This window comes from Lithobates pipiens, unplaced genomic scaffold (genome assembly GCF_037356315.1).
Source record: "Lithobates pipiens isolate NorthernLeopardFrog02 unplaced genomic scaffold, aLitPip1_a1.2 Scaffold_19, whole genome shotgun sequence".
Taxonomy (NCBI): Eukaryota; Metazoa; Chordata; class Amphibia; order Anura; family Ranidae; genus Lithobates; species Lithobates pipiens.
The window spans coordinates 334,297,348-334,321,002 of NW_027507764.1; the positions used below are offsets into that span (position 1 = coordinate 334,297,348).

Below are 23,655 nucleotides of genomic sequence, written 5' to 3' on the forward strand. Positions count from 1 at the left end.
TTTCCGTCTGTCCTTTAAGAAGCAGTTTTTTTCCCAGTGGGCACCATCATTGAGACCTTTGTGCAGCACATAGGTGATGCCAAGCCGCCACTCACAACCCACATGTGAGCGACACCTTTGCACTTCCTATGACAGCCACATCACATATCTGCTGGGCAGTAGGGAAGCAATGGTTAGAGATGATCAGGGCCTGGCTACTGACAAAAAGTAGAACTTTGCATGGTTTATCTTAGGTCACACATTAGGTTGCGTGAAACAGTTGATTGAGTGGATTATGAATATAGAACTGCATCATTTGTTTACAGGCTTGGAAAACACAAAGCTCTACTTAATAATTAATACATTTTTACATTTCAAATACCAAACAGATTTCCTTCTAGCACTCACTACTAAGTAGGAATGGGGCTACTGGACAACCTCTTCCAGCACACGTGTCATACACATGTCCCGTGGGCCGAATCCAGACTGCAAGGCCATTTCATGTAGCCCTCGCACCCAGGTCTTCTTTTCAGCTAGAAAGTGACGGAACTCAGTTCTCGTTAAACTCCCCGCTAACCACTGTCATTTGTAAACACAGAAGCCTTCCACTTTCCTCTCAGCAGCTCTTACAGATCCCTGTGGGATGGGGCATCACCTGGTAAGCTGTACTAATATCCCCATCTGTGCCCGGGTGCACAGATGCCGAACAGTGATCTCCCAGCAAAAAAGACAGTGAGAGGCAGAGCTGCCTACACTGCCGGGAAGTACTATAGCTGGGCCAGGTAGGTGAGATGTGAGGAATCTTTTGGGAACGATGAGGGCTGTCAAGGGAGATGTGTGCAGGGATGGGGGAAAGTGATGCAGACATCAGAGCCAAGGAGGGGTGGAAGTGAGATGTGGACATCCCATGAAAGAGTGCCGAGACCTGCACACTGTACATAGCACACACCTAAACGCTCCACTCTGTATGTAGCGCACTCAACCCTACACAGCTGAACTCTGCACTATGTACTTGGCAAATCCCTAAACTCTGCACTCTGTGCATAGGGCACCCCGGAGACTGCAACCTGTAGTGCATCCCTGGACCCTGCACATACCTTGTAACCCACTCTTACAATTGATTGCCCCTTTAAGATCCTCCCACTGCAATTTGGGGTGGATGTTGAGTTCCTGCACTTATTCTCAGAGAAAAAAAACCCTGGATATATTTATACAGACTTACAGATACAACCAGCCATTTGCAAGCAACCATAATGCTGGTGCAGCCCACAATGAAACGGAGTTGGACACCCTTGTTCTACAGTTATAGGAGGCGATTCCATTGTTGTGCTCATCCTTTATCATGATAGAAAAACATCCTATCAATCTTCCGAAACACCAGGTCCAACTCTATACAGTGTTCAGAAAGGTGATCTGCACATTTGTGAGGTCAGGCACCGATGTGGATGAGAAGGCCTGGCTTGCAGTTTCTGCTCCAATTCATCCCAAAGTTGTTCTATGGGGGGGTGAGGTCAGGACTCCAGTCATGTTCTTCTACTCCAAACTCGCTCATCCATGTCTTTATGGACTTTTCTTTGTCAACTGATGTGCAGTCATGTTGGAACAGGAAGGGCCAATCCCAAAACTGTTCCCACAAAGTTGGGAGCATGAAATTGTCCAAAATATTTTGTTATGCTTTCCCTTTACTGGAACTAAGGCACCAAGCCCAAACCCTGAAAGACAACCCCACACATAAACCCCCCCCCCCCCTCCACCAAATGATTTGGACCAGTGCACAAAGCAAGGTCCATAATGACGTGGATGAAAAAGTTTGGGGTGGAGGAACTTGACTAGCCTCAACTCGATAGAACCCCTTTGGGATGAATTTGAATGCAGACTGCAAGCAAGGCCTTCTCTCCAACATCAGTGCCTGACCTCACAAACGCACTTCTGGAAGAATGGTCAAACATTCCCACAGACACATTCCTAAACTTTGTGGACAGCCTTCCCTATAGAGCTGAAGCTGTTATATCTGCAAAGAGTGCACCATCTCAGTATTGAACCCTACAGATTAAGATTGGGATGTCAAAGTTCATGTGCATGTAAAGGCAGGCGTTTATGGTTTTTCAACAGTTTATATCTGACATACCTTTTTAAAAACTTTCAGTGGAAGACTCAACTGTAGTAAAGCTATTATACCTGAAGAAGAAATAATAGATTTTATTAAACACCTCCCCCTGCACAAATCCCTTTGACCTTATTGCCTGCCTTATATTTAAAATGTTCTTCTCATCCTACCCTCATTAATTAGACCTTTTTGCTTCACTTATGATCAGTTCTAGGGCTTGCACTCATAAATCACTGTACCTCCTAAACCAGACATGGATTTCACTCTGGTTACCAACTACCATTCTAGTGCCCTAATTATTTCTGACTCTTACATTTTTACAATATTAGCGAACACATTTGGCTGCAATCTCCCAAGCCTCATAAATGAGCAACTAGTAGTTGTATACAAATGACAAACCATAAAAAACACCAGAACTATAGCTCTATTAGATTTAGCTAATACATTTATTAACTAGACTTTAATCCTAAATCTAGATGCACAAAAGGCCTTCGTCGGGCTGAGCTGGGTTTCACAGGCCCTTTTCTTTCAACATTAGCATAGATGGATCGAAATTCAGCCGGTTCAGCAGGGACCGGCCAACTTTCCACCCATGTGTGGCCACTCCAGCTCGATGGGTTTGTAGGGAAATGGTTCTCAAACAGCAGCTGTAGCCACTGATCAGTATATTTCTGACAGCGGGGAGTCCCACTATCAGAATACATTGGGCTCCATTCACAGAACCAGATAGCATGTGGTAGAGCTGCACGATTAATCGTATATAGAATCGTGATCTCGATTCAACCCCCCCTCCCCCCCCCCCCCCCCCATCTACAGCATCGATTACCGTGATTTTTACAGGTGTCCCCAGGATGTAGCCTGGACCGGAGGAGAAGCCGTCGGAACCAGTACCGAACGCAAATGGCGCCGATACTGGAACAGACGCCAGCAACAGGAACTAACATCGGCAGAGCAGAGAGCATGTCTGGGCGTAGGCGGTACCATGATTATTCGAAGATCCCGGCCGAGAAACACTGTAGTGACTGTGCAGTGTGGAGTGTGCGCACCAGCATTGATCCGATGGATTTTTACAACACAAATTGAAGCTTATAATATATTATATAACCCAGAAGGTGAGACAAAAAGGAAAAAAGGGAAAAAAATAAAAGTAAAAATAAATCACAAAAAACACCTTGTGGCGCTAAATAACTCCTAAACAGTGATGTACTATAATAATAAAATTAATCCACGTGAAAAATATAAAAACATTTACATGTGCATAATAAATTTCAAACAGATTCCAAAAAATATATTAAAAAAGTACTGTGATCCAAATGTCAGATAAATTGATAAAAGCAATCACATGTGCATATTAGTGTTCTAATACTAATACAGAAAATAGTTTTCTTATAATATATTATTATGACTGCTTACTTGGACTTGATATCCAGAAAGCCCATGACATAGGAGGGGGTAATCTCAGTCCTCCCTATGTCACCATGAGATAGATATAATTATATATATAATCTCCACACACACACATATTTTTCTTGTTGAGTTCAACTTTGATATAGATTTTTCGTTTTTTAATTAACCATTTTAAAATGTAGATCTGTTATCTGTAGATCTGATAATTGTGAGCTTTATTCCAAGCAAAAGAATTGTGATTCTCATTTTTCCCAGAATTCTGCAGCTCTAGCATTTGGTATTCAGGTGTTTTCCCAAATACCACATGCAATCCTGAAAATGTAAATTCACTATGGTTTTATGTGGTATTTACTGTATAAAGCAAAAACGCTTGGTAAATACCGCATAAAACAGTAGTGAAAGTCAACTCACAAAAAAAAAAAAAAAAATCCTGGTATGCGATATTTAATGTGGTTGTAAACCCTATTCATGTAATTTGACCTAAGCACATATCTGTAGTGTTTACTTATCCCTCTACAAAGCTCTAAGTGCCGTGTCTTTCTGCTGCTCCATCCTCTTATCAGCATAACTTCTGACAAGTGCTCAGACACACAAGATAAAAGCAGCTGAAAATTAGTGTCAGAGAGGAAGCTTAGAGGTAGATTAACAGGGAGCTTGTCTATTCAGACTGCAGCTCTGCATGTTCTTTCGTTCCTCTGCCTATGTGGAGGGGGTTTCCCATTCCTCTAATCAGCTCTCACACAGTGTAAGTCCAGACACACTGCTGAAAGAGAAAGAAAGATTTCTAACACAATCTGCACTTTCTTAACCACTTTCAGACCGGACCATTTTGCTGGTAAATGACCAGAGGTCTTTTTACACTTTGGCACTGCGCTGCTTTAACTGGTAATTGCGCGGTCATGCAATGTTGTACCCAAACAAAATTTGCGTCCTTTTCTTCCCACAAATAGAGCTTTCTTTTGATGGTATTTGATTGCCTCTGCGATTTTTATTTTTTGCGATATAAACGTAAAACGCAAATTTTGAAAAAAAATTATATTTTCTACTTTTTGTTATTAGAAAAATCCAATAAACTCAATTTTAGTCATACATTTAGGCCAAAATGTATTCAGCCACATGTCTTTGGTAAAAAAAAAGTCAATAATTGTATATTTATTGGTTTGCGCAAAAGTTGTCACATCTACAAACTAAGGTAAGTTTTCTGGAATTTACGCAGCTTTTAGTTTATGACTGCCTATCTCATTTCTTGAGGTGCTAAATTGGCAGGGCAGTACAAAACCCCCCCAAATGACCCCATTTTGGAAAGTAGACCCCCTAAGGAAATTGATAAGAGGCATGTTGAGCCCATTGAATATTTTATTTTTTTGCCTCAAGCGATTGAATAATGACAAAAAAAAAAATATTTTTTTTTTTTTTACACAAAGTTGTCACTAAATGATATATTGCTCACACATGCTATGGGCATATGTGAAATGACACCCCAAAATAAATTCTGCTGCTTCTCCTGAGTACGGGGATACCACATATGTGGGACTTTTTGGGAGCCTAGCCGCGTACGGGGCCCCGAAAACCAAGCACCGCCTTCAGGCTTTCTAAGGGCGTAAATTTTTGAGTTCACTTCTCACTCACTACCTATTACAGTTTTGAAGGCCATAAAATGCCAAGATGGCACAAAACCCCCACAAATGACCCCATTTTAGAAAGTAGACACCCCAAGCTATTTGCTGAGAGGCAAGTTGAGTTCATGGAATATTTTATATTTTGCCACAAGTTGCGGGAAAATTACAAACTTTTTTATTTTTATTTTTTTCACTAAATGATATATTGCTCATGCATGCCATGGGCATATGTGAAATGACACCCCAAAATAAATTCTGCTGCTTCTCCCGAGTACGGGGATACCACATATGTGGGACTTTTTGGGAGCCTAGCCGCGTACGGGGCCCCGAAAACCAAGCACCGCCTTCAGGCTTTCTAAGGGCGTTACAGTTTTGAAGGCCATAAAATGCCAAGATGGCACAAACCCCCCCCCAAATGACCCCATTTTGGAAAGTAGTAACCCCTAAATTTAGGGGTACACTAGTGAGACTAGGTAATAAATGGCGGGTGCCCTGAAACTATAAAAAAATAACTAACCAACCAGCGTCACCTGTAACAGTTATATGGTGATCACTGGTGAAAGGGTTAACTAGGGGGCAATCAGGGGGCTTTATGCGGTAGTATATGGGGGTCCCTGGCGCTATAAAAAGCTGCGGCGAACCTAAATACCTACCTGCCTAACTAGCGTCACCTGTGACACTAATACAGCGATCAGAAAAACGATCGCTTATTAGGCTGGGTTCACACTGGAGCGATGCGGGAACGCCACGAATGCGCGGCGGGTTCCCGCATCGCATGCCTCCCGGCGGCAGTTCACACTGCCCTATGCGAACTGCTGGGAGTGTCAGTGAAATGTTAATGACACCCCCAGATCAGTTCGCATATCGCAGTGCGATCTGCAAACTTGGATCGCATGGTGTGAACACCCATGCGATCCAATTCTGCTGCGGACCAAAAAAAGGGTCCCGTGCGAGTTTGCGGCGGGTGCGACACGAATTCAGCCATACTATCTGTATAGCTGAACTCGAATCGCACAGAGATCGGATGTGATTTGCACTGCAGTGCGGTGCGAATCACATCCGTTCTCATAAACCGCTGCAATGTGAACCCAGCCTTAGTGACACTGGCGACGGGGGGTGATCACGGGGTTAAACCTTTATTGGGGGGGTTAGGGGGTACCTTAGAACTAAAGGGGGCTAACCCTAACTGCCCTAACAGTTATTAGTCACAAATGACACCCGCCGGGTGATCAGGGGGTTAAACCTTTATTAGGTAATAAATGGCGGGTGCCCTGAAACTATAAAAAAAATAACTAACCAACCAGCGTCACCTGTAACAGTTATATGGTGATCACTGGTGAAAGGGTTAACTAGGGGGCAATCAGGGGGCTTTATGCGGTAGTATATGGGGGTCCCTGGCGCTATAAAAAGCTGCGGCGAACCTAAATACCTACCTGCCTAACTAGCGTCACCTGTGACACTAATACGGCGATCAGAAAAATGATCACTTATTAGGCTGGGTTCACACTGGAGCGATGCGGAAACGCCACGAATCCGCGGCGGGTTCCCGCATCGCATGCCTCCCGGCGGCAGTTCACACTGCCCTATGCGAACTGCTGGGAGTGTCAGTGAAATGTTACTGACACCCCCAGATCAGTTCGCATATCGCAGTGCGATCTGCAAACTCGGATCGCATGGTGTGAACACCCATGCGATCCGATTCTGCTGCGGGCCAAAAAAAGGGTCCCGTGCGAATTTGCGGCGGGTGCGGCGGGTGCGGCGAATGGCTGAACTCGAATCGCACAGAGATCGGATGTGATTTGCACTGCAGTGCGGTGCGAATCACATTCGTTCTCATAAACCGCTGCAATGTGAACCCAGCCTTAGTGACACTGGCGACGGGGGGTGATCACGGGGTTAAACCTTTATTGGGGGGGTTAGGGGGGTACATTAGAACTAAAGGGGGCTAACCCTAACTGCCCTAACAGTTATTACAGTCACAAATGACACCAATGCAAAAAAAAAAAAAAAATGACATTGGTGTCACTGTGACTGGGGGGCAGGGGTAATTGGGGGGGTGATCGGGGGGGTGTGAGTGTGCCTGGCATGTTCTACTGTGTGTGTAGAGTGTTGGTGCAACTCACCGATCCGCTCTCCTCCGTGTCGGAACGAAAAATACCGACACGGAGGAGAGAATACATCACTTCCTCTCCTGTGTTTACATTACAGGAGAGGAAGTGATGTCACGGGGGATTTCTATTCGTCGGGAGCGATCGCGAGGGGGTGGCCATGAATGAATGGCCGCCCCCTCATCCCGGATCGCTCCCGGACGAAAACCGACCGCCGCAGGCACCGGGCGGGGGCCCGATCGGGCCCCCGACCCGCGGGAAGGCAGGGACGTACAGGTACGCCCATATGCCTGCCCGTGCCATGCTGTCGACGTACATCGTCGTGCGGCGGTCGGCAACTGGTTAAGGGTGTAGAAAGCTGAAGATAGCAGATATACAAGTAAAACTTATGCAGGGAGATTGGTTTCATCCCTGTGTATTATCTGAGGCTATTCACCTCACTGGGTATATGTGAGGGTTTACAGCCACTTTAAGGAACTGGCAGCCGCTGGCATCCTTAACAAGTAAACAGCATGGTTGTTAAGGAGCGGATGGCCGCCATGTCCTTAACAACCGATGCTGACAGCTGAATGAAAAAAATAATTAAAATAAAAAAGCCAGCAATGAAAAATTAAGGAAAAAAAAACAATAATCACATGTAAAATCTGACAGGATGGTTGCACCTAAGTCATTCGATCAACTTAGCTACATTCAGCCTGCCCATACAGAATTTCATTCTTGGCCAGTCCCTGCTGAACTGGCTGAGATTCGAACCGTCTATGGTCGGCTTTACCCTGACCTACATGCATGGTTCACTACCTAATCTAAAAAGCTATAGAGCAATATTGGAGATGGAAGCATTCTCATTAAATATTCCAGAAGCTCAAATTAGATCAACTCAGGCACACTCAAATACTCATTGTGTCTTCACCCTCTAAAATATCTGGACATGAGACTCACTTCGTCTTACCCATCTTTCTGTGATGCTAAATTCCCCCATGCTTTTCCGAAATAAGAAAGCTTCAAAAGAAGTGAACCAAACACGAGACCTAATTTGTTGGATATATTGCCAGTGTAGCCAAAATTCTGTATTTATTTGGGATTCTTCCAATACCAATCCCCATGTCAATCCTCAAAACTCTGCAGAAAGATATCAATAAATTCATCTGGGACCACAAATTGCATAGAATTTCTAGCTCAGTCATACAAACCAGAACATTTCATGGTGGTCATGGGAATACTCTGATCAAATTTTTTCATTCAACACGTCATTGATTTCACCTTTTCCACTTTGTTGAGAATATATATATATATATATATAAAAAAAAAAACACACACCACATACATACATATACCCCCCATTTTCCACAATACATTTTTCCAGATCTATCTGGAACTATCGTGAACACTGCATACTCTTTTCCCCATTATTCCCCCTAACCAACATTCCTTTTAACCCATCTTTTCCAGAAAGTCTCACATCGCCATAAACAACCCTTTAGGAAAATAAGGGATTTTACCAGCTCAGACATACAGTATATCACAAAAGTGAGTACACCCCTCACATTTTTGTAAATCTTTTATTATATCTTTTCATGTGACAACACTGAAGAAATTACACTTTGCTACAATATAAATTAGTGAGTGTACAGCTTGTATAACAGTGTAAATGTGCGGTCCCCTCAAAATAACTCAACGCACAGCCATTAATGTCTACACTGCTGCCAACAAAAGTGAGTACAGCCCTAAGTGAAAATGTTCAAATTGGGCCCAATTAGCCATTTTCCCTCCCTGGTGTCATGTTAGTGTTACAGGGTCTGAGGTGTAAATGGGGAGCAGGTGTGTTAAATTTGGTGTTATTGCTCTCACTCTCTCATACTGGTCACTGGAAGTTCAACATGGCACCTCATGGCAAAGAACTCTCCGATGATCTGAAAAAAAAAAAGAATTGTTGCTCTACATAAAGATGGCCTAGGCTATAAGCCCTTGTACACACAGTCGGAGATTCTGAGAACCAAATTCGTCGGATTTTGTCCATTGGATCTTGTCCGATCCGAAACTGTTGCATACACACGGTCGGACAAAGTTGTCGGAAAATCCGATCTTTCAGAACGTGATGACGTAATTTCGTTACGATGGGACTATGTTCAGGCTAGTAGCCAATAGCTTTGATGTAGGAATTTGATCTGAGCATGCGTGGCACTTTGTCTGATCGAAATTCTCTACACATGATCGGAGTATGTCTGATCGGAGCATTTTGTCGGAAAATATTTCCGGCAAGTTGGAAAATTTGGTCCGACGGATATTCCGACAGAAACAGTCCGATGCAGACCACACACAGTCGGAATATCCGACAAAACGCTCCGATCAGACACATTCCGTCGGAATCTCCGATCGTGTGTACCAGGGCTTAGAAGATTGCCAAGACCCTGAAACGGAGCTGCAGCATGGTGGCCAAGCCCATACAGCGGTTTAACAGGACAGTTTTCACTCAGGACAGGCTTTCCTATGGTCAACCAAAGGAGTTGAGTGCATGTACTCAACATCATATTCAGAGGTTGTCTTTGGGAAATAGACGTATGAGTGCTGCCAGCATTGCTGCAGAGGTTGAAGGGTTGGGGGGGGTCAGCCTGTCAGTGCTCAGACCATATGCCACACACTGCATCAAATTGGTCTGCATGGCTGTTGTCCTAGAAGGAAGCCTCTTCTAAAGATGATGCACAAGAAAGCCCACAAACAGTTTGCTGAAGACAAGCAGACTAAGGACATGGTTTACTGAAACCATGTGGTGTGGTCTGATGAAACCAAGATAAACGTATTTGGTTCAGATGGTGTCAAGCGTGTGTGGTGGCAACCAGGTGAGAAGTACAAAGACAAGTTTGTCTTGCCTAGTCAAGCATGTTAGGGGTGGGGGGGAGGGGGGTATGTGTCATGGTCTGGGCCTTCACAAGTGCTGCAGTTCATTGACGGAACCATGAATGCCAACATGTACTGTGACATACTGAAGCTGAGCATGTTCCCCTCCCTTCGGAGACTGGGACCCAGGGCAGTATTCCAACATGATAATGACCCCAAACACCCCTCCAAGAAGACCAGTGCCTTGCTAAACAAACTGAGGGTAAAGGTGGTGGACTGGCCAAGCATGTCTCCAGACCTAAACCCTATTGAACATCTGTGGGGCATCCTCAAACAGAAGGTGGAGGAGCGCAAGGTCTCTAACATCCACCAGCTCCGTGATATCATCATGAAGGAGTGGAAGTGGACTGCTTCATTTGAAGTCTCCAGTGGCTACATTTGAAGCTCTGGTGAACTCCATGCTCAAGAGGGTTAAAGGCAGTGCTGGAATATAATGGTGGCCACACAAAATATTGACACTTTAGGCTCAATTTGGACATTTTCACTTAGGGGTGTACTCACTTTTGTTGCCAGCAGTGTAGACATTAATGGCTGTGTTTTATGTTATTTTGAGGGGATAACAAATGTGCACTGTTATACAAGCTGTACACTTACCACTTTACATTGTAGCAAAGTGTCATTTCTTCAGTGTTGTCACCTGAAAAGATATAATAAAATATTTACAAAAAATGTGAGGGGGTATACTCACTTTTGTGAGATACTGTATTTTTGATTCAATAACACTCCAAATCAGAAACTTTCAAACCATCACAGATAAACATTGTAATCCACAAAATGCTTAGTGACCCCTACTCATGCTAACAAGGTCCTATGAGGCTAATTAGAGATGGTGCAAGATGGGGAATGGTTCGTTCAGACCCAATCGACGCTGTAGATACAGGAAGAGATAGCCGGGCTGCTGTACACCTTACCCAGCCTGAGTGGTTAGAAGGTAAAAGCAGCCTCAGCTCGATTCATCCAAGCCATGCCCCCAACAAGGGGGAGGGTGAAACATGTTGGGAGTATGGCTTGGATTTCTAAATCACAGATAAACAAATCAAATTTGATAACTCATTTCATTCCTTACAAATCAGACAATATATCTTGACCTATGCCCCAGACTAACTTTTGATACACTCCTAGTTTAGTTACTTTGGAGTGACCTAGAAGCTAAAAACACAGTTTGTTAATTCAGTTTCAACTTTACTGATATCTTCATCACTTGTCCATTATGAGGACACCCATGTTTAAACGCGTTTACTATTTAATGACCTTCTTGCTAAGTCTTGTAAACTTTGAACTTTTTTTTATCAAGCTTCATAAGAAAAGCAAAAATTAGCTAGAAGAGACAAGATTCCAGTTTGATGAGAATCAAATTTCCAGCATGTGTTGTATTTCACATTTTCTCTCAAAGACCTATCAGCGATACCAAACAACACGCAGACCTAGGAAATGTAGAAGACTATAACATACCCATCCTCCCTGCTCTTGGATCCAGTTCTGCAGATGTCTGTTCAGGTAGTCAGTCATCCATCCAACAATGGAGTCTACCAGAGGAGACATCTCTCGGTTGACACTTTCCACGCACATAACTCCTCCGAATTCGAAGAAAGCCACAATACGGCCCCAGTTTATCCCATCATGAAAGAGCTCCTCCACCACAGCAGCAAAGCGAAGACGAACTGTGGATGGGGTAAGATGGAGAAGCCCTGATATATGTCTGAAGTCCTGCTGGTACATACCGGAGAACTCATCTCCTGCACGCCTCAGTGTCTGAAATAATTCTCGGGGAAGGGGTTGTAAAGGGACATATTCCTCATTATTATCATCTAGCGGTTGGTTGGCATCTTGGGGGGCATTCAAGTCCCTCTGGGAAACATCTACTTCTGCTTGGGGTAAAGGGACAGTGGAAGCAGCAGATGTGGTACTTCTGTGAGCAGCAGGTGCATTGTCTAGGACTGGAGCATCACTTGGAGTTTCATCATCTGAAGAGGAAGCAGCAGGCAAATTTGAAGCAGGTGGATGTCCAGTTGGACCTCCCGGGGTAGCAGAAACCTCTTCATCATTAAAAGAATTATTGTTAGCAGCAGCAGAAGCTTCTGAGAGCGCAGCAGTTAAGTGTCGCCCTTCTTCCCACTCATAGCCCCTCTGCGACAGCTTATAATGGATGTATTTCGCCACTATCTCCCGATGATCGTACCCTCCTCTCCTGGGATTAGCCATTTTTTTTTTTTTCCAAGAAGGGCAGGCAAGAAATGAACGATACAAAATAAAAATTGTAACAGAAAAATAAAATAAGGTCGCACCTCAACCAGATCTCAAAGCAAGGTCCACAACTGTTACACTTTAGTTGCGTGAGCGGTGTCACTCTGATGCCTTTTCATTCTTCATCCCCCCCCCCCTCCTCCTCCTCTTCCTTCCAGTGGAGTTCTGTAAATTTACAATAATTTCCCCTGTAAAGGTGTTTTCATTATCATCGATCAAGGGACATTCCCTTCTTCACACTGAAATACAAAATACGTTTGTTTAACAACCAAGTGGATTTTTCGTGTGTCATGCCTAACTTTAATAATGCAAATACAAGTTGCAGAATGAATAAAAAAATAAAAAAAAAAAACAAACAAAAAAAACCATGACTAATTAACTGCAGTAATGCAGTGAAAGCGAATAGTGTGTGCGCAGGGAAAAATCCCATAAATATACGATGTCTCATTAGGTTAGGTGGCGTGCATAAGGTTTAAACTAGCCATTTGTGCAAACGCTACATTATGATTAATTATGTAATATACTCACTCGCTTCCCCAAATACGGTTCTGCTGTTGGACTTCCCTGATCATCCGAATCCATGAAAGAACTTCCATAAATACAGAGGTTCGATGAGCTGAAATGTTCAGGGGCCCCCAGATGCATCAGTAAAAAGTGGCCAAATGTCACATAAGCATCCCTAGGGAAAAAAAAAAACAAAAACCAAAAAAAACAAATGCTTCTGGGGGCCACCCAGGTGACCCTGCGGTCGCAGGAAGAACCCAAATGCAATTTTTTTTTTTCCTCCTTCGATCCAAAGCTCTTGCAGCAGTGTGCTCACTCCCACTAATTCAATGCCTTGCAAAAGCCATACACATATGCTGCACAGCCAGGGCAACAAGATAATAATACAGAAAAAAACAAAAAAACAACAAAAATCCCTTTGAATGAATCCAGCACAGGCTGCAGCCAGAGCAGTGCAGTCATCTGCATTCAGCAAGCTCTGTGTGTAATTCAGTTTCTTTTTATTATGCTTCCTTCCTTCATCTTGCCTCCCTTACAGTACAGTGTGGAGGCGGGACACGGCTTACTCACTATTCTATCCTGTGTGTATGCGTACTGCATTCAGTGTGTGTGTGTGTGTGTGTGTGTGTGTCAGCTGGGCGGACTAAATTGATTTCCTTCTCTTTCAAGTGCAATGCGCATGGCAGTAGAGCTCCCTCTATTGGGGAAAAACCTAAACGGCAGTTTACCTTACAGAAGACAAATACTACGTGCAAATTGTTGGAGGTTCATTCAGATAAAAACCGACAGTAGTAGCTGCAGACTGAAAAAAAAAAAAATGACGAAATGATGACCAAGGGCACAAAACACAATGAAATACGCTGCGTTCGCACATATTAACCACTTGCCGAACAGACTTTTTACGTGGCGCTTTTTGTTTACCAGTTTAAATCAGAATTTTTTGCTAGTAAATTGCTTAGAACCCCCAAAGAGTATACATTTTTTTTCTTTAGCGGGGAATAAAAGGGCGAGTGTTACAAATTTTTTATGTCCTGTGGTATTTGCTGCAAATGAAACACAGAGGTTAACTGGTGGTAATTTTTTTTGGGGGGGGGGGGGGAGCGGCAAACAGTACCACCCCCCCTAGGGTCAGTTGGGCAGTTGGTCACGTGGGTCTGATGCACTTACACCATCTATGGTGGGCAGCTCTGGCGCCTTCCCTTGCTCCGCTTCTGTTTCCTCCCTCCTGCTCAGTGGCCAATTGGGACTCTTCTCTTTTCAGCTAATCAGAAAATGGGTCTCAGACCTGCTTCTGATTGGGAAGATTGAGGATTAAGGATGAGGTCAGGCATGTTCGCATGCTCCACGTGCAAAGCCCGCCAGGAAGTCAGCGCAGCGCTGCACTAATCACAGTCAATGAGACATTGCCCAATGCGCGGCTGCAGAGATCGGGCAATGTCTCACTGCTTGTGATTAGCACAGCGCTGCGCCGACTTCCTGGCGGGCTCTGCACGTGAAGCATGCGAACACGCCTGACCTCATCCTTATGGAGGATCAGTGTTTCAATAGAGAATATTCATTCGTTGTTGTAACACCTGGGTGGGCTCCTGCCACAATACTCTGCGCCACGAGCCCACCCTACTTGGAAGCCTATTAGAGCCTCTGGCTCTAATCAGGTGCTTAAAAAACACCCCCACCGCTGGAATTCACACACCTGGCATCCTGAAAGGGGCCGGATGCATGAATAGGGGGTGGTGGTGTCCTGTCAAAATAGTGGCCATGGATAGGGCATGGGGTTGCGGCCATGGATAGAGGGGGCAGCATTCCGGCGCCCCTAATGGACGGGCCACCACTGTTTAACTATGTGCCTAGCTAATGTGTCAGTGTAGTGGGGGCGGTGCTTTTACGACTGGAAGACATGGATTGGTGTTTCTGCTTTACAGGAACATAGGATCCATGTCTTCTGTACTGACAGAATGACAGTCTGCCTTGTTTACATAGGGACACTGGCATTCTGTCAGTGTTCTGAACGATCAGCGGGTGCCATGGGACATCGAGTTTGCGGGACCTGCTGTGTAAAATCACAGTGGAAGTGAGCCGCCATCGCACCCAAAACCCTGAAGTGCAGAATCAGGTATATATACCTGATTCTGCACAGCGCGGGTGCCCTGTAGCGGTAAATCTGCTATGGGGTGGTTGGCAAGTGGTTGACCACTTGCCGACCAGGCTTTTTCTGGCACTTTTTGTTAACAAGTTTAAATTAGTATTACTTATAAACCCTAAACATTTTACTTTTTTTTGCAGAGACCCTAGGGAATAAAATGGCGACTGTTGCGATATTTTATGTCATATTGTATTTGCGCAACGTTTTGTTTTTTTTAAAATACACTTTAACCACTTCAGGTCTGCCCTATAGCAGTTTTACTGCTACAGGGTGGAACCCATGCACCAGATCACGTATATATACGTGATCCAACTCTTCCAGGGTAGGAGGCGTGCGCTTCCACCGTGATTACACACAGTGGAAGCTAGGCAGAGAGCAGATGTAAACAAGGCCGATCGCCATTCTTAGGCTGGATTCACACCTATGCAGTTTTAGTGCTTTTTGCATTTTGCAGATTTGCACTACAGTCCATTTACCATGGTGTCCTATGGAACACGTTCTGTAGTGCAAATCTGCGAAATGCAAAAAGCACTAAAATTGCATAGGTGTGAATCCAGCCTTACAGGAGGTAATTTATGGAATTTGTGTCCCTGCAAAGCAGGGAATAAATCCCATCACTTCCCCTCATAAAACACTGGCTAGGCGCACAGTTAATCCTTTGATCTCCCTTGATGTTAACCCTTTCCCAGCCAGTGTTATTAGTACAGAGACAGTGCATGTTTTTGTGCGTGTCAAGGGTCCCCAAAAATTGTCAAAAGTGTCAGGTAGTGTCAGAATGTCCTCCGTAATATCGCAGTCCCGCTATAAGTTGCTGATTGCCACCATTACTAGTAAAAAAAATAATAAATACAAATATTCCATAGTTTGTGGACGCTATAACTTTTGCGCACGGTATTTGTGTAGCAGTTTTGCAAACACAGTTAAAAAAAAACACACACTTTAACCATACATCCAACATTTTTGAGCTGGGAACCAGGGACACCTATTAGCAAAAGTATGTACAGTAGGCATGGAACACACACCCCCTGCCATGCCATCATAAAGGAGAATTATACATAAAAAAATTGATCAGTTAAACCCACAAGTGCTTTTTTTTGCCACTACTACTCCTTTATACTGGCTTTTAAATTGTTTTAAATGCAACGATTTAGAAATTGGATCAAAGGTTTAGCACTGGGAACCACTTTTTGAAAAATCTGAAAAATTTTGGGGTAAAAAGTGCATTTTATGTACAGCTATATATATCAAACCAAAATGAGGAAAAAATGAGGAGGAAAGAGGGACCAAGTCAGGGACAGCCCCTCGAAAACAGAGATAATTGAGAGCTATGCGTTAACCACTTGACCTACGAAAGATTTACCCCCCTTCATGACCAGGCCCTTTTTTTCGATACGGCACTGCATTACATTAACTGACAATTGTGCAGCCGTGCGACACTGTACTCAGTAGCATACTAGCTCATTATGTAATACCCACTTGAGATCAAAGCCCTCGCTGCAGTGCCCGTACACAGCACCGGCAGCCAACATCACTCCTGGGGATTACTTCCGGGTACCGCGGGCTCGGGTGCTGTGATTGGCCGGAGCCGCGATGATGTCGCGCATGCACGCAGGAGCCACTGGTAATGGCATACTCGCTGAAACTGTGCCGTTACTTCAGTTTGCTCCAGTGCGCATGTGCCGATGATGTAAACACATGCAAATACAGGGGATATCTCCTAAACCGTGCAGGTTTAGGAAATGTCCAGGGTAGCTACAGGTAAGCCTTATTATATGCTTACCTGTATTAAAAAGTGGTCTGTAAGGGTTTACAACCACTATAACAAAAAAATGAAAAAAACAAAAAAATTTTGTTGTTAATTGTTTCTGATCATGCGCAGTCTTTCATTTTGAAATTTTTCTCCTACTAAAATCATCTGAAAATGGTATACATTAAATGAAAATCGTTCCTTTGGTTCCCGTATGAGAATTTTTTTTTTTTTTTGGAGTTTGTCCATTCGGAAATTTTCGTTCAAGAGGTCGGAATCGGCTGTCAACGTTGTGTACACACGATCAGAAAATCGCACGATTGTTCCTCGGACGAAAATGTTTGTCCGATTTTCTTATAGTGTGCTTTGGGCTTTAGGCCCTGTTCACACCGGAGCAATTTTCTGCTTGAAGCTTGTAGCTCTAAAAAGCTCAACAAGCCAAATCTTATTCAATGGTCTCTGTGCACATCTGAGTATTCTGCCACCTGAAGCAAAACACCTGTCACTCAGAAAAGTACATGAGCTTCTTTTTGGCAGATTGGAAGCAGATTGGGCTCCATAGATGTCAACGGAAACACCTGAAAATCTGCAACATAAACGTTTTATGAGCGTTTTGTCCCTTGTTTTCTGCTCATACAGCAGCTCTCCACCCTCCTTTATGTGACTCAAAGATTTAAATGGGTGCTCATGCTGGAATATGCACATATAGCAGCACAGTGGGGTAGTGGTTGGCACTTTCACCTATCAGCAAAAAGAGTTGCTGGTTCAAATCCTGACCACGACACCATCTGCCTGGAGTTTGCATGTTCTACATGTGTCTGTGTGGGTTTCCTCCGGGTACTCCGGTTTCCTCCCACATTCTAAAGACATGCTGGTAGATTAACCACTTGCTTACTGGGCACTTAAACCCCCCTCCTGCCCAGACCAATTTTCAGCTTTCAGCGCTGATGCACTTTGAATGACAATTGCTTGGCCATACAACACTGTACCCAAATGAAGTTTTTATCATTTTTTTCCCCACAAATGGAGCTTTGTTTTGGTGGTATTTAATTACAGCTGGGAGTTTTATTTTTTGCTAAACAAACAAAAAAAGATGCAAAAAAAAAAAAAATCATGTTTAATAGTTTGTTATAAAATTTTGCAAACAGGTCATTTTTCTCCTTCATTGAAATGCGCTGATGAGGCGGCACTGGTGGGCACTGATAGGCTGCACTGGTGAGCACTGATAGGCACAGTTAAGGTGGCACAGATAGGCACAGATAAGGTGGCACCGATAGGCACAGATAAGGCAGTACTGTTGGGCACAGATAAGGCGGCACTGATGGGCAAAGATGGGCACGAATAAGATGGCACGGATGGGTGGCACTAATGGGCACTGATAGGTACCACTGATAGATGGGGCTGATGGGCACTGATAGGTGGCTCTGATAGGTGGCACTGCTGGGCACTGATGGGCGGCACTGATGGGCACTGGTAGATGATACTGATGGGCACGGATATGTGGCACTGAGGTGCAGCACTGTTGTTGAGGCAGATTGTGGGCACTGATAGGTGGCACTGTGGGCACTAATGGGTGGCACTGATGGGTGGCACTTTTGCCTTTCCTTAGGTGGCACTGGCAGGGTGCAGGTGGGCACTGATGAGCTGGCGCCAGCTCGCCGTGATCGGGACTGAAGTCCCTCTCACGGCCGCTGGTGATCGGCCAATTACCGGCTCTGTTGTCATCACACGATCAGCTGTCATTGGCAGACAGCTAATCATGTGGTAAGGGGTCGGGATCGACCCCTTACTCTGATCTGTGATCAGATGAGTCTCATAGACATGTCCTGGCCGCCACGATATACACTTGGAGCCTGTGACCAGTGTTACTATTGGCATGAATGACTCCAATATCACCAGAGTTTTTGTATAGACAGACCCACAATAAAATGGCGCACATCAGGGCTTCACTTTAATGGCCGCCGATGCAGTATACATTTCAGAAGCTTCCACCATCCAATCACATCCCCCTGAGGAAGACACGTGAGTGCCCTGTGTTGTCACACATAGGGGAGGGGCCAAGACTGTGGAGGAGACAGTCACTTGCATGCAACCGCCATTCATAACAGTGATTCAGGTCACTGTTAGGTCACTGTTATGAATGGTGGTTGCATGCAGCTGACGCTGGAGGATCTTAACAGAGGGACTGCCGGTTTACCATACTTCTGATACTTAAATAATACACCTAAGATCCATTCCTTATTGCAAAACTAATAAACCCTAAGCCCTTGTACACACGGTCGGAGATTCCGACAACCAAATCCGTCGGAGTAATTCCGACAGATTAATTCCGGAAGAGGTCCGGAAGTGATGTTGCATACACACGGTCGGACTAAGTTGTCGGAAAATCCGATTGTACATAACGTGATGACGCTATTTCATTACGACGGGACTACGTTCAGGCTAGTAGTCAATAGCTTTGGTCTAGGAATTTGATCTGAGCATGCGTGGCACTTTGTCCGTCAGAGTAGGCTACACATGATCGGAGTATGTCCGATCGGAGCATTTTGTCGGAAAATTTTACCGGCAAGTTAGAAAAGTTGGTCCGTCGGATATTCCGACGGAAACAGTCCGATGGAGACCACACACAGTCGGAATATCCGACAAAACGGTCCGATAGGACACATTCCGTCGGAATCTCCGACCGTGTGTACAAGGGCTAAGAGTGACATCTGTATGTATGCCCTGGCTGTGTAGCGTTTTTTCTGCATTATCCCCAATGTGGATTCGATTAAGATTACACATTGTGGAGAGCCGCTAGGAATACTGAGAGTTAGATCCATCTGTGCCTTATCCTTTGTTGCTCCATTGTGGGACTTGTGTGGATGTCTGGTGACCCACCCGGTACAACGATGTCCTTGTAACATTAGTGGTGTGTGTCTGCGATGCAATTGCTGCCTTCTGTCCAGCAGTGAATTTCCATGATGATCCTTTTGGAGTGATTCCTTCCCAACTATTTCCCCTGACGAAGGGACGTTGTGTCCTGAAACGCATCGGCTGTTTGGACCTCCATGGGAATTCATCATCATTGTTATCAAATTTTATTGGTTTGAAAATTCATAATTTGTATATATGTACATTTTATTTAATAAAATATATTGTATTTTTGTATTTCGTTGCCGTTAAAGTCCCAGTTATTATGGGGGTTATCTCCTTTTCTTATTAACTGCACAAGGGATGTTGGCAACTCCTTATTGGTATGGCTGGAATGCGCTTTTTTCTATGTCCAGATCTGGACCAAGGCATGTTGGGCAGATGAGCTCCTGAACAGACTGAGGTGCAACCTGGCAGCGTCAGATGGACCAAAACATAATGTCTCAGAGGTTTTCTATTGGATTTAGGTCAGGTGAGCATGGGGGCCATTCAATGGTATCAATTCCTTCATTCTCCAGGAACTGGGGACATATTCGCCACATGAGGCCGGGCATTGTAGGGTCGGACAATGGGTCCAAGGATTTCATCTGGATACCTAATGGCAGTCAGGGTGCCAATGTCTGGCATGTAGAGGTATGTGCGTCCCTCCATGGATATGCCTCCCCAGACCATCATTGACCCACCACCAAACCGGTCACGATAAATGATGTTACAGGCAGCATAACATTCTCAGTGGCTTCTCCAGACCCTTTCACATCTGTCACATGTGCTCAGGGTGAACCTGCTCTCATCTGTGAAAAGAACAGGGCACCAGTGGCAGACCTGCTAATTCTGGTGTTCAATGGCAAATGCCAATCAAGCGCCACGGTGCCTAGCAGTGAGCACAGGGCCGACTAGATGATGTCAGGCCCTCAGGCCATCTTCATGAAGTCTGTTTCTGATTGTTTGGTCAGAGACATTTACACCAGTGGCCTGCTGGAGGTCATTTTGTAGGGCTCTGGCAATGCTCATCTTGTTCCTCCTTGCACAAAGGAGTACATCAGGGGTGTACAAACTATTTTCAAAAAGGGCCAGATTTGATGAAGTGAACATGTGCGAGGGCCGATCATTTTGCCTGACATTCTTTGAACCATTAAAATTCGGTCTAAATATGTTCGTTCAAGCTTTAATACACTGCCCAACAAGCTCAGGTGTATTATTTGGATATACCGTATTTATTGGAGTATAGCACGCACCTTCACTTTAAGAGGAAAGTTTCAGGGTAAAAAAAATTTAACATTTTAAATAAAGAACTGTGAAGCAAAATAAGGATCAGTGCCCACCTGCAGACCCACAATTGCCAGGAATGCAGCGCCCACCATTGCCAGGAATGCAGCGCCTACCATTGCCAGGAATGCAGCCCAACCATTGCCAGGAATTCACTCCCCATTGCCAGGAATACAGCCCCACCATTGCGAGAAATGCACTCACCATTACCAGGAATGCACTCACCATTGCCAGAAAAACACCCACCATTGCCAGGAATGCACTCACCATTGCCAGGAATGCACCCACCATTGCCAGGAATGCACCCACCATTGCGAGGAATGCACTCACCATTACCAGGAATACACCCACCATTGCCAGGAATGCACCCACCATTGCCAGGAATGCACTCACCATTGCCAGGAATGCACCCACCATTGCCAGGAATTCACTCACCATTGCCAGGAATGCAGCCCCACCATTGCCAGGAATGCAGCCCCACCATTGCCAGGGATGCAGCCCCACCATTGCCAGGGATGCAGCCCCACCATTGCCTGGAATACACCCACCATTGCCAGGAATTCACTCACCATTGCTAGGAATGCAGCCCCACCATTACAAGGAATGCACTCACCATTGCAAGAAATGCAGTGCCCACCATTGCCAGGAATGCAGCGCCCACCATTGCCAGGAATGAAGCCCAACCATTGCCAGGAATGCAGCCCCACCATTGCCAGCAATGCACTCACTATTGCCAGGAATGCACTCACCATTGCCAGGAATGCACCCACCATTGCCAGGAATGCACTCACCATTGCCAGGAATGCACTCACCATTGCCAGGAATGCAGTGCCCACCATTGCCAGGAATGCAGCGACCACCATTGCCAGGAATGAAGCCCAAACATTGCCAGGAATGCAGCCCCACCATTGCCAGCAATGCACTCACCATTGCCAGGAATGCAGCCCCACCATTGCCAGGAATGCAGCCCCACCATTGCCAGGAATACACCCACCATTGCCAGGAATTCACTCACCATTGCTAGGAATGCAGCCCCACCATTACAAGGAATGCATTTACCATTGCAAGAAAAGCAGTGCCCACCACTGCCAGGAATGCAGCGCCCACCATTGCCAGGAATGAAGCCCAACCATTGCCAGGAATGCAGCCCCACCATTGCCAGCAATGCACTCACCATTGCCAGGAATGCACTCACCATTGTCAGGAATGCACCCACCATTGCCAGTAATGCACTCACCATTGCCAGGAATACACCCACCATTGCCAGGAATACACCCACCATTGCCAGGAATACACCCACCATTGCCAGGAATGCACTCACCATTACCAAGAATACACCCACCATTTCCAGGAATGCACTCACCATTGCCAGGAATACACCCACCATTGCCAGGAATGCACTCACCATTACCAGGAATACACCCACAATTTCCAGGAATTCCCCCACCATTGCCAGGAATGCACTCACCATTGCCAGGAATACACCAACCATTGCCAGGAATGCAACCACCATTGCCAGGAATTCACTCACCATTACCTTCAGTGCAGCCTTGGAGGGGACATGGAGGGGGCAGGACGAGCGCCAAAGTCATCCTACAGGAGAATCTCCTGTTTACAAAGCGGCCTCTTTAAGAGAAAGTCTTGCCTCCTTTGATGGACAGAACAGTCGTCCAATGGCAGCGCCAGAGATGGGACTTCCTATTACAGAGGCTGCCATGTAAACGGGAAATACTCCTCCTGTGTGCACGGCGCTTGTCCCGCCTCCTTCCTCCGAGGCAGCCAGCCTATATATCTTTTGTGGCCCCGGCGCTGGGAGATTGTTGGGGGCCACAAAAGATATACATTTTAAATAACCAGGCAGGTCGTTCAAAACCGGACCGCGGGCCGGACTTTGGACATGCCTGCAGTAGATATAGGGTTGCCACATCATCCCATCTGGGACATGAATTACAAAGGTTCTGTGGCTGATTAAGGTGGTAATTAAAAATAAAAAATAAATAAATCAGCCGGAGAACCTGTGTAATTCATGCATGTTCTGGATTAAAGGGATGATGTGGCAACCCTAAGTAGATACCAGTCCTGCTGATGGGTTAAGGACCTTCTACGGCCCTGTCCAGTTCTCCTAGAGTAACTGCCTGTCTCCTGGAATCTCCTTCATGCTCTTGAGACTGTGCTGGGAGACACAGCAAACCTTCTGGCAATGGTACATATTGATGTGTTATCCTGGAGGAGTTGGACTGCCTGAGCAACCTCTCTAGGGTCCAGTTATTGCCCCATGCTACCAGTAGTGACACTGACCCTAGCCAAATGCAAAACTAGTGAAAAACAGGCAGAAAAGATGAGTAGGGGAAAAAAATGGCAGTGGCCTCCACCTGTAAAACCAGTCCTGTTTTGGAGGGCGTCTAATGGTTGCCCATCTAGTGCACCTGTTGTTAATTTCATTAACACCAAAGCAGCTGAAACTGATTAAAAAACTCCTCTGCTATTTAACTGACCAGATCAATATCCCAGGAGTTTCATTGACTTGATGCTATACTCTGATTAAAAAGTGTTTCTTTATTTTTTTGAGCAGTGTATTTGGACACTGGCTGACAACATGATATGGTAGGGAATTGTAATAGCTTTTACCACAGAAGTTTATACAAATTATATCCATCATGGAGAATAAAAGAACTAGTCCTGTCTTCCAAAAGAAAAAAAAAAGAGAAAAAAAATGAACACCT

General features: G+C 45.0%; 1 protein-coding gene across 2 annotated transcripts in view; it reads right to left on the bottom strand.

Annotated features, from left to right (window-relative positions):
• The window catches only part of BCL2 (BCL2 apoptosis regulator), a 267,870-nt gene extending 254,382 nt beyond the window's left edge, over positions 1 to 13,488 (bottom strand). For both annotated transcript variants that reach the window (XM_077492073.1, XM_077492074.1), the window contains exons 1-2: positions 12,888 to 13,488; positions 11,568 to 12,598 (exon numbers count right to left, since the gene is read on the bottom strand). In XM_077492073.1, the coding sequence (XP_077348199.1) occupies positions 11,568 to 12,317 (750 nt within the window). In that variant the 5' untranslated portion in view covers positions 12,318 to 12,598; positions 12,888 to 13,488. The remainder of the gene's footprint in view (positions 1 to 11,567; positions 12,599 to 12,887) is intronic.
• Positions 13,489 to 23,655: the final 10,167 nt, after the last annotated feature.